The sequence below is a fragment of the Sciurus vulgaris genome, assembly GCF_902686455.1.
Source record: "Sciurus vulgaris genome assembly, chromosome: 8".
Classification (NCBI taxonomy): Eukaryota; Metazoa; Chordata; class Mammalia; order Rodentia; family Sciuridae; genus Sciurus; species Sciurus vulgaris.
In genome coordinates, this window is record NC_136468.1 from 123,634,904 (window position 1) to 123,647,291 (window position 12,388).

Below are 12,388 nucleotides of genomic sequence, written 5' to 3' on the forward strand. Positions count from 1 at the left end.
AATAGCATAACAACTATATATACATATATATATACATATATATATATATATCTCCCAGTGTATTCACCCTTCTTTTGTAATTAAACCTTCTTGTACATTTTATATTAACCTCTACTCTTCTTAAAGAGTATCATTATTAACTCATAACTTTCATAATCTAAACTTTTTTTAATTAAGCAAAAAATAAACACTTTATTTATGTTCAAATTATTATAATTTGTCCATTAGGAGTCCCTTTAAATTGGTTCCTTGGTCCGCTTAGCCTGCTCCTGACATTTAAAAAGTATGATTGCCCTCTGGCCACAGTAAGATGCTCTAAGTCCACTGATGACTATTCAAGGAGCCATGGTTCTCTATAGCAAAGAATAATATTAAGAACCAGAATCTGGATGCTGGAGCACACTTGAACATTGATGGTGAGGCTCCTTCTGTTTTGAGTCTCCTTGAAACAATGGCAGAGCTGGAAAGATATGTTTTCTAAGGTTACATATTTAATGCTGATCCTTCCAATGCAGTTTTTAACTTGATAAACTTCTCTTTGTTGATAGAAAACAGAAAGTGGTATCCCTTTTATCCTATTAAAGTTCAGGTCATCATGGGAGTATCATAATAAAAAGCTTACCAGATTTGTCTTTCTGAATAGCTTTATCCTCAAAGTAGCAGAACATTACCTGGAAGCGATCAGGATCTGTTGAACGCAGTACCCTAATAAGGAAAACAGCTTTAAATAAATTTTCAAAAATCTAAGCTCTCCCTGTCAGAGATTTTAACACTGCTCAGACTGCTGCAACTATTCTGAGAAACAGAAACTGAGAACTGTTCTGAAAAAAGGAAATCCTCTGTCATTTATAGGGGCAAACATGACTTGGATTTTCTGGAGGGTGATGTGTACCACCTATTATAACACTCCAATATTTTTTTGGAGCACTGCCACTAGCTACATATCTTAAGGGTTATGTGTGCAAGGATTCTCAATAACAGTGCTGACTGAATTACCCAAAACAGAAACAATCTAAATGCCCATCAACAAGAAACTGGTCAGATAAGCCAAAGCATACCCATTCAATGTCATATAACATAGCCACCAAAATGGGAGGTAGCTGTCATGTGCTGTTACAGAAATTCATCCAAGATATACTACTAAGTGATAAAAGCAAGGTACAAGGGAAATAGGTAGAGCACAATTTCTCTGACAGGTTTCCTAAAGGCCTGTCTGTGTGTGTTTATATGTAGAATATATATGTTTGCCTATGGAGAGAAAATTTCTAGAGGGAAAAATAGGACAATTAACAGTAGGAATGTGGGGGCTCAAAGCTAGGTAAGACAGACCTGTATTTCTTCACCTTTAGCATCTTTTGTACTATTCCCTTTGAAAATCTCATGTGCTGTGGACATTTTATTTATTTATGTATTTTCTTTCAGTTCTGGAGATCAAACTAGGATCTTGTGCATGCTAGGCAAATATTCTGCCACTGAAATACATATCAGTTCTGATGTTTTTACCCTTTTTTTTTTTTAGTGCTATAGTTTGAACCCAGAACCTTGAGCCATGCTATGTAAGCACTCTACCACTGAGCAACCTCCCCAGTCCACATTTTGACTTTTATAGTGAAAAATATCTTTAACCTTTGGGGAAAAGGAAAAAACAAAAGAAATGTGTGAGTTTAAACCATGGCCCCTTCAAAGAGCCATTCAGAGTTTTAGAGGATCTACTTAGTGGGGTTTGGTGATGTGCATCCATCAGCCTTTCAAGAGGTAAGCCTCCTTAGGGCAGGCCAGGGGGCTTTAAGCACATGCTTTCTCAGTTGCTCACATGCACATGGCTTTAACTTGACTTCTCACATTTTCTATTTTATTATTTAAAAAATTTCCCAGTAACCGTGGCTGGGAATCTAAGGCAAATTCTTGTATAAAGGCTTTTGGTTGCTTCTCCATGCTAGCACAGGATTCTCAGGTTCTCAGGGCAGCTCAGGGTCCTGAGAACCTGAGAACACTCAGGAGCACACTTGTGGCGGGTGAGAGACAATCTTGCCTTCCAACACAGAAGGCTGAAAGAGTCTCAACACACCTCTTCTAGTCATGCACATTAGCATTGAAACGATACTTTCACTGTTTAGGTTGGCGTGGTTTGTTTTGACCTGTTTTTCTTTGAAAATGTATTATTTTGAAAAAGGACTAGAAAGAGCGATATAACATGTTAGTGGGGATGGTGGTGAGATCAATTATTTCTTTTTTTTTCCCCCTCCATTATTATTTGGAAGCTTCTGACATTCACTGACAAGAGGTAGCAGGGCACAGTGCTTAAAACACCATTTAGAGGAGTGAGGATGTGGCTCTGTGGTAGAGTGCTTGCCTAGAATGCATGAGGGTTCAATCCCCAGTACAGGAGAGGAGGGAAAATAAATAAATATTTTATTAAAAAACATTTGATTTTCAATCTACATTAGGGATTACTTAACTTCTTCATGTCTCATTTCCCTCATCTACAAACTGGGTAGACCATATTGCCAACCTCAACAGCTTGCTGGAGAGTGTGCTAATATATATGACTTGGTACAGTATCTGGTACAATACAAATATTTCATCAGATAACAGCAGTCATTATAGTGATTAGGACTGCTGTGGCTACATACTAAGAGTCGGGCCACCTGCAGAACTATTATGGAGCTGGACCATTCCTAAGTAACACTGCTTTTTGAACTTAGCCATGTTCCTGGAAACCAGCTTAGTGAGTATCTTAGGACCCTTCTCAAGTGAGAACTGGCTTCTCAGAGGGGTCCCCAATATCAAAGGACTGAGTTTGCAATATCAGGACTGCTCAGAAGCCTAATTCCTATGAGAAAGGGGACAAAAATGGAATTTAGACACTGGGATGTATCTAAAGATATGGCATTTTGGTGCCTATGAAGGGGGGCACAAGAGAAAAGCAGATGGTGCTTTTGTTAGTTGTTTTTGTTTAGAAAGCTTGCATGTCTTGGGAGGAGCTGAAAAAGAAGTTCCACGTCTAGAAGGTACAAAAATTTTAAAATTCTTTCAAATGTGAATGTGCAGGGAAGTGAAGACCTGTGTACCTCATGTATTCCAGCCGATACACAGACAAGAGATATGTGGACATAGCAAAGTCCAGCTTGTTGATGAGGGCAGAAACTTCAGGAGGAGGGTCCAACAGGTTGATAATAGTGCTTCTGAGTTCATTTAGTTCAGCCTGGAGGGAAAGAAACACTCACAGACTTACAAGCATATCTCCCCAAGAGAAAAAGGCTGTGGCAGCCGGCAATGTGTTCATAAGGACATTGAAACGATCTGCCCTAATGGTTCCACAGATTTTAGCAAAAACAAGGGAGAATCCTTACTGGGGTAACTGTGTCATTTTTCATGGCTGAGTTGTACTGGAGGACTGACCGCAGTGGCTCTTTGCTGGGAAAGGTGAGTAGTGGTGACTTGGTGGCTATTTCACAGACCCCCTCATACCACTCTTCTGGCCAGAGTCCTGTGAGAAATTGAATACAAGTGAGACAAGGACTGGGAATATAGACTGGTGGTAGAGTGCTTGACTAGCCTGGGTGGGTCCCTGAATTTGATCCCCTGGAAGGAAGGAAGGAAGGAAAGAAAAAAGAAGGAAAAGAAGGAAAGAAAAAGATGGAGAAAGAAAGAAAGGAAAGGAAAGGGAAGAAAGAAAAAGAGAAAGAAGGGAAGAAAGATGAAAAAAAGGAAAGAAAAGGAAAGAAAAAAGGAAGAAGGAAAGAAAGCAAGAAAGGAGAGTTCTTGGCTTGAGAAGCATTACAGTGGTACTGACTCAGATAATTTCTAGAGTCCTGGGCCCTTTGGGATAATTATTGCCAAAATTAGTCTGCTGTCTAACTTGGGCAGATTTTCCCTAAGGTATGTGGTATTCAAGTATTCTAAACTCCATCTGGGAAGTATAATGTTTGCAAATACTTATAGGAAGAAACAGCTGCATTTCAACTTATTTTGAACATGTTCATATTATAATTAGGTTGAGTCTGACCTCCTGCTTGTTTCTACTCCTCAATCTGTCTTTCCTAGGAGACAAAGATTATCCTCCTACCTGATCCCTCCACAGCAAATCCCATCAGTACAGAGTAGAGCCAGAAGTCCCGGAAAAGCTTCTGTAACCGAGGCTTGGCTTCCTTGATGGGTGGCAATCGCCGGGTGAGCTGATTCGCCAAGAAAGAGAAAGTTTATTTGCTCACCATACCCTAACACATGCAAGTGTAAAATCAAGCACAGATTTATTCTCCAACAGCATTCTTCAGACTCAGCTAGTCAGATTCGATAACAAAAGGCACACTAAGGAGTAGTTGATACTGCTTCTCAATAATTTTATCAATTAGTAGTTCACTCATTCATTCACTTGTTTATTGAGTACCTAAAGTAGCAGGCACTGTGCCTGGCAGGTAAAAATCCCCATTTCTGCATTCAAAGGGCTTTTGTTTGGGAGGAATGTAGCAAACAATCACAGTGGGGCAGAGTTACTGGAGAAGTTGTCAAGCGCTTCAAGAGTGCTAGGGAGACTGTAAGAAATTTTGTGTGTGGAACACAAGTAACTTTAAAATCTTTTTTCAGCAGCACAACTTTTTCAAACGGTAATCTTGAGCAGAATTCCAATATATAAAACAGGTAAAAGAAGAGTTGCTCAGGTACAGTTGTAAGGAACTGAATTCCCTGCATCCTTATTTGAGATAGCATCTTGCCTGATTTAAGGCATGGAGTGCCTCATCAGTTACATAAAAAGGTTAAGTTTGTGTAAAATGCTTAGTTGAATAGGTCAATACTCACAGAACCCCCAGAGGACACTGATCCATATATATAGTAATGATCAAACTGCTTTGAGGGAGCCTTTGCTACCCAAACACTTAACAACTGTCAAGTCTGGGCCAGGACTTAGGTCAGGGGGACAGAATAGAAAGAGATGATGGATGATATTCATTACTGGACAGATTCATATACAGCTGGTGAAATTATAAACTGGCACACTTTCTAGAAGATATTTAGTAATATGCATCAAATTCTAAATATTTCCAAACACTTTTCACCTATACAAACCCATTTCTAGGAATTCATCAAAACAATAAGCTGATTTAGGCACAAAAATGTTGTAATGTTTGTTATAACAGCAAAATAAATAGAAAAACAATGTCAACTTGAAATAAGTAAGAGAATATTAAGAATTATATTTCAGGTTAGGGATGTGACTCAGTGGTAGAGTGCTTACCTGGTGTGCGTGAGGCCTTGGGTTTGACCCCCAGCACAATTGAAAAAAAAAAAAATCACATTTTCACTGGGTCTGTTGGCATATGCCTGTAATCCCAATTAATCAGGAGGCTGAGGTAAAAAGATCACAAGTTCCATGTCGACTGGGCAATTTAGGAAGACTATCTCAAACTGAAAAATAAAAGGTCTGGGGATATAATTCAGAGGCAGAACACTAGTCTAGGATGTACAATGTCTGAGTTCAATCCCTGGTATGCCAAAAATATTTTAAATAAATATTTTACACATCCATTTGGTGACATAGGAAGAAAGCACAATGTCAAGTGAAAAAATGCAAAATATATAACTGATATAGATGAGAACAAAGAGGGAAAATCCAGCCACATATTAATACAGATTATTTCTGGGTGACTGAGTTGTCAAGAATTTCTATTTTCTTTAACACTGTCTGTGTTCCTTTTTCTTTCTTTCTTTTGTTGGTGTGATACTGAGGATTGAACCCACAAGCGCTCTACCACTGAGTTACATCCTCATTTAATTATTTATTTAGGCTCTGGGGATTGAACTCAGAGGTACTTTACCATTGAGTTATATCCTTAGTCCTTTTTTTTTTTTTTTTTTTTTTTTCTTTTTTGTGGTGCTGGGGATCGAATTCATGGCCTTGTGCTTGCAAGGCAAGCACTCTACCAACTGAGCTATCTCCCTAGCCCCTCCTTAGTTCTTTTTATTTTGAAACAGGGTCTTACTAAGTTGGTGAGTTCTCATTAAGTTGCCAAGACTAGCCTTGAACTTGCAATTCACCTGCCTCAGTGCTGGGATTACAGGTGTGTGCCACCATTCCCAGCTACACTGACTGTATTTCTTGGACTTCTGCCATAAGTATGTTCCTTTTATAATCACAGGGAGAACACAGATGCTTGTTTAGGGTTCTAACAACCTATATAGGAAGATTGGTCTCTCCTTGGAAGCTACCAGGGTGCTGTGTCTTTGGAGAGAGTTTGGGTGCTGGCAGGGCAGGGAGAACTTTGAGAAGGTACTAAGGCAGTAGGGAGCACTGAGGAGGGCTGTTGGGGAGGACAACAGTGGATGAAAGAGTCAAGACAAGAAGTCCAGGGCTGCACAGAACATTGACCACAAAAGGACATTTTGATAAGGGATTTCTAATTCAGCCAGTGGACACTAAGGGTGATTACAAGAATAAGTGATTGTTTTTGCAGTGAAAGGCCCTCCTAAGATGAGGTTCCAATTGATGGTGGAGGTACAATGGGATCTCCAGACAATAGATTTCAAGGTCTATGTGGCTAAGAGGTTCCAATGTCTCGTAAAGAGAATTTACCTTTGGTAGTTATAGAAAAGATTAGGCTTCCAGAATGCTTCATTCCCAATGGGAACAGAGGCTTTAAATGGCTGGCAAGATCAACATTTTGACACAGGTAAGAGAAAGAAGGGTTTCAGTCTGAAAGTGCCCTGTGGGTTCTCCTGTCCTCTGACTCCTCCAGGTCCCTCCGTTATCATCTCAGCTAAGACTGCTCTAGTCCTCAGGAAGGAAAGACTGAGCTAGTTTCAGAAAAGGCCCTAGCAGTGCTTTGATATATCTAGAGATAAGACATGACGCAGCGGTTGCTGGTTTAGGACTCTGTGCAGAGAAGTATTCCTGTGCTTCAAGAGACAGAAAGGAGTTAGAACCGGGCATGGTGACACATCCCTGTAATCTCAGTAACTCAGGAGACTGAGGTTTTAAAGTTCAAGGTCAGCCTCAGCAACATAGCAAGACCGTGTCTCAAAATAAAAAGACTGGGATTTAGCTTAGCAGTAGAGCAACCCCGAGTTCAATTCCCAGTACAAAAAAAAAAAAAAAAAAAAAAAAAAAGGAAGGAATTGGGATGTTTCCAGAGAAGGGCTGTAATATGAAAAAGGTCCTTTCTAGCCCCCTAAGACAGGAAAGGCAAGGCTATGAGACGAATGAGACGATTGCTTGTGCCTAAAAAGGAAAAGTCAAGGTCAGGGGACAAGTGGGAAGACTAAGATAGATAAAGAAATCTAAAGAGACAAGACAGACAAATGCAATGCATGTATCCTGACTGGACCCTAGATTTAAAATTTTAAATCCACAGAAAAATCTGACTTGGACTACAAATCTGAAATATGCAAAGACTGTGATTTTCCCAGGAAAGTACAAGGTGTCCAGAGCTGAAGTGTTTCTTGTCCTCTCATCTTTAGACACTTCAGGAAACGGTATTCTCCCAATAAACATATGTAGTTAAACACATACAGCAAAATATTTACTGTTTTATGGAGGTGGTTGGTGAAGGATATGGTTACCTACCTGTCCTCCCGCCCAGCCCTAAATGATCCTGCTACCAAAACTCCTCCTATGACCTGGCCCTGCCCACTGTCTGTCACAAGGGCCTGGCAAAAGTAAGTAACTCTCCCCATGGCCTGGCTCTGCTAAGACTGCATATAAAACCCAGACCCTTGTGGTGGCCCATGGTCATTTTGTCCCTGAAGATGTGGCTCCTCCAGTGCTGAATAAATCATAGAGGCTCCATGAGGTCTGCCTCCATTTTTCTTTTTGTATTCCCTTCTACATGCTTTTACTTGGTTCCTTGACTAGGAAAGGAGATGTTTTATGGGTTCTTTTTACCCCTCCTGGTTTCAACGAGCCTCTAGTTTTTCTATGAGACCTCCGAATCAGAGGCCACTTTCTGCCTGGCACACATCAGTGTTGCCCTCAGTAAGGTATGTCTTGGGGAGAATGAAGATATGGGTTTAGGTCTGCATGAACTGGCCCCACTTCCCTGCTCCTCGCCTTCCCCCAAAAGCCTTCAGTTGTGTAGTTGGGCTGCTGCTGGAGCCCTGAATCTGCACAGGGAGAGCTGCTACCCTGCTGAGGTGCGGCCCTGTCCCGAACTACTACCCCTTCCTCCCAACCCCTCCCTCCCTAAACCTTCTAATTATCCTTTGCTTGCTGGGATTAACCATACCATCTGGGATAATTCTCAACCTACAATGGCAAGACACCACTGGGCCCAGAGGCATAGGCCTGTAATTCCAGTGGTGGGGAGGTAGGAGAATCACAAATTCAAAGCCAGCCTCAGCAAAAGCAAGGTGCTAAGCAACTCAATGAGGCCCTGTCTCTACATAAAATACAAAAGAAGGCTGGGGATGTGGCTCAGTGGTCGAGTGCCCCTGAGTTCAATCGCTGGTACCCACACCCCCCAAAAAAATTAAAAAATAAATAGCAAGACATCATTCTACAGTCATATCCAAGTAAGAGACCCCACCCACTATGTAACCCTTCCCCAATATCCTTTAACACCTTAATTCTCAGAGGTTTGAAGCCCATCATTTCCCATTTATTATAGGCCAAACTCCTCATACCAACCCACTTGCCTTATAACTTCCCATTTTCAGAATAAAAAAATACAATGGGCAATTTTGGCTAGTACAGGACCTCAGAAAAATCAATGGGACAGTTGTTCCCACACACCCTGTAGTGCCCAACCCTATACCCTTTTATCTCATATCCCAGCCTCCACCACACATTTCTCAGTATTAGACCTGAAAGACACCTTCATCATTCCCTCATGCCCACTTTTCGCCTTTACCTGGACAGACCCAGACACTAACTACTCACAGCAGCTCACCTGGACTGTTTTCCCTCAAGTCTTCCAAGATAGTCTCTACTACTTTGGCCAAGCTCTCCAACATGACCTGGCCACCCTAAATTTCTCCCCTAGCCACCTTATGCAGTATGTAGATCATCTTCTGCTCTGCAGCCCTTCACTAGAGTATTTCACACATCACACTAGCATCCTGCTTAACTCCCTGGCCTCCTGGGGGCACCAGGTTTCTCAATTTCAGGCTCAACTCTGCTCCCCTTAGGTATAATATTCATGCATCCTATTAACCCCTACCTCCTGCACCATAACCCCAGAGAGACTCCAAACTTTAAAAGACATTCCCCTGCTGACCACCAAAAGGAACATGTTGTCCCTCTTAGGCCTTTTAAAATATTTTTGCATCTGATACCAAAATTCTCCCTCATAGTCAAACCTCATTACGAGGTCTCCAAGGGGAACCTTTTAGATCCTCTTCCATTTTTCCATTCTTTTTCTACTACCATTTCTACTCTCCAGAATTCTCTTACCAAACCCTGACAAGCCTTTTTTCCTATCACTCTACTCAGAACATGGGTAAGCTTTGGAGTTCTTTACTAGAGGACAAGGGATACTCTCCACCTCACTGCATTCCTATCAAAACAATTAGACTTAGTTTATCAAGGCTGGCCCAAATGCCTCAATATTTCAGTGACAACAGCATTCCTTATCCCTGAAGCCAGAAAATTTACATTATATTAGCCATTACCGGTCTTATCACACACACTCTTGCAGATCTTCTCAGTCACCCTTCATTTCCCTTTTCTCCCAACCAGAGTCCAAATATTGCAGGCACAACTCTTGGATCCCCTAACTACCTTCCAGCAAGACTTCATTAAACCCTGCCACTCTTCTTCCAACAAAAACCCCTCTGCCCCTGTGATTTCTCACTCTTGTCCTGGATACCTTGATTTCTTAATAACCCCCTCTTCCCATTTAACTGAAGCTGCTGATCCTCTTGCCCAAAATTCCTAATGTCACTTTCTCAGATGTCCTTTCACCTTTTCTTAACAACACTCAGAGACAAATTAAATTTATTATATTTACTTCCCCTTCACCTTTCTCCTCAATCACTAGACTTCATTTGGGATCTCGGGCTTCAAGGGACATTCACTGTTTGACCCCCTCCCAAATGTCTCCCTTCTCCATGTTTCCTACATATCATCTTTAATAGTCACACCAGATCTGAAACAATGGAGGCAAGAAATGCCTGATTCCTGGTGGTCCTCCTGGTTACTCCCCTTTCTATCCTCCTTAATAGTCATCCTTCTTTTAATAGCTTTTTATACAGAAACAACTTTTAGTAAGGAGACCCAGTTAGACCAAATCTGCTCCCAGGAACATCTCAAAGCCATTCTCCCCGTGTTCACAATCTGAGTTCCTGAAACCATGACAAGGAAATATTGCCTGCAGTTACCCCAAAGCTTGTTCTACATATACCCCTGTTCAACGCCAACCACTGGAATCCCTGTGTCCTCTCCCAGAATTCTGAGAGGGGGTTCCCCTATGTTGGCCCTTTACAGCAGGAAACAGCCTGACATGATATCAATGCCCCAATTCATTATACCCCTTTTCAGAGTCTGGAATGAAGGATATAGTTAACTAACTCCTCCCATGGCCTGGCGCTGCTAAGGCTACACCAGACCCTCGTGGTAGGCTTTAGCCATTTTGTCCCCAAAGATGTACCCCTCTGATGCTGAATAAAACATTGCTGGTCCATGAGGTCTGCCTCCATTTTTTTCTTTCTTTTTGCATTCCCCCCATGTGCTTTCAGTTGGCATATGAATGTTCATTATTTAATTCTTCCAACTTCTCTGTAAATTTTCTAAATTTCATATTAAAAAGTTGGAAAATCCAGATGTGATGGTGCATGCCTGTAATCCCAATTTGGGAGGTTGGGGCAAGAGGATCTCAAGTTTAAGACCAGTCTCAGCAACTTATTGAGACTCAGTCTAAAAATTGAAAAAAAAGGGCTAGGGATGTAGTTCAGCTATTAAGGGCCACCAATTTCAACTCCCAGTTAAAAAAAAAAAAAAAAAAAAAGTTGGGAAAAAATATCTGACCATGAGGCAAACCTTTAAACAGGAACAAAAACAATGCAGTATGTGTGACAGGTGGTACCACTTTACGGTGGAGGCTCAAACCACATACATCTTTTACCTTTAAACGTGAAACAGATTCAAAAACATCAAGGTGTTAAGAAGGGTTGAAATATAGTTTTTTCAAAAGTGGGTTACATAACCAGAAAGCTAAATATGCAGGAAACATCACTCATTAATAGTATTAAAAAAAAAATAGCCAGGCAAGCTGGTACATGCCTATAATTCCAGTGGCTTGCGAGGCTGAGATAGGAGGATCCCAAGTTCAAAGCCGGTTTTAGCAATTTTGTGAAGGTCTAAGCAACTTAGTGAAGCCCTGTCTCAAAATAAAAAATAAAAAGGGCTGGGGATGTAGCTCTGTGGTAAACTGCCCCTGAGTTAAATCCCCAGTACCACCACCTCCACCAAAATAAGTAAGAGGTAGGGGTGTGTGGCTCAGTGGTAAAGCACTTGACTTGTATGAGTAAAGTTATGGGTTTGATTTCCACCACTCAGAAAAAAGAAAAAAGTAATATGTACTCCTAGAACAGAAATTCCAGCAAAGAAGTATCCAGAGAACAAAGTGAAAACATGTTACCTCACCTTTTCTGTGAATACATACAGGTTCTGTGAAATGAGAAAGGTTACCATTTGCTGAGCGTCTACTGTATGCTGGGTGCCAGTCTGCTTTTCCTCACATTCTTTATCTCAAATTTTTTAAAATATTTTTTTAGTTGTTAATGAACCTTTTTTAAAAAATTCCTATTTATGAATTGAACCCAATGCCTCACATATGCTAGGCAAGTACTCTGCCACTAAGTCACACCCCCAACTCCTTTATCTCAATTTTTATAACCCCCTCACACAGTAGGTGTAATTACCATCCTCAGTTTGGAAGGAAGAACACTGAGAATGATTTCAGCCAGGGTGGTAGGTGTGGTTTCATGAAAAGTGGGAGATCAGCAGCCGTGTGCCATTTTGCAGAGAAGATGCTCCAAGCAGAAAGAACTGCAGTTGCCAAGGCTCTGTTGGGGCCAGGCTTAGCGTGAGTGAAAGTTAAGAACAGGGAGCAGAGTTTGTGAGTCTGAGCCCCAGGAGGAGTCTGGACACAGGGAAGAGCCTCTCAGAGCAGCACAATGGTGTCCATGCTGGATGGACTGAATAGAGCAGATAAAGGCTCTGGGGAACAGATCTGACTAAAGTTAGTATGCTATGCTGGACCCAGACCCAACCACACTTTCCATGTCCTGAGCACAATGGTCTTTATATGTTAGCATCTCTCAAGTAGCAACTGAGACACACCCATAGTCCCTCAAACACCTGTACATGCTTTTGCCTGAGACTCAAACTAGTTGATTTCCCAAACACACTCATAGGTACCCAAATCAGAAAGCAGTGTTTTGTAATAAGCTGGTT

At 41.3% G+C, this 12,388-nt stretch overlaps 1 protein-coding gene across 1 annotated transcript in view; it reads right to left on the minus strand.

The window, feature by feature from the left end:
• Positions 1–12,388, minus strand: part of PI4KA (phosphatidylinositol 4-kinase alpha) — a 146,897-nt gene that overhangs the window by 47,506 nt on the left and 87,003 nt on the right. Inside the window, exons 20-23 of the mRNA XM_079152131.1 lie at positions 4,070–4,178; positions 3,354–3,490; positions 3,072–3,205; positions 623–705 (exon numbers count right to left, since the gene is read on the minus strand). Coding sequence (XP_079008257.1) covers positions 623–705; positions 3,072–3,205; positions 3,354–3,490; positions 4,070–4,178 — 463 coding nt within the window. The remainder of the gene's footprint in view (positions 1–622; positions 706–3,071; positions 3,206–3,353; positions 3,491–4,069; positions 4,179–12,388) is intronic.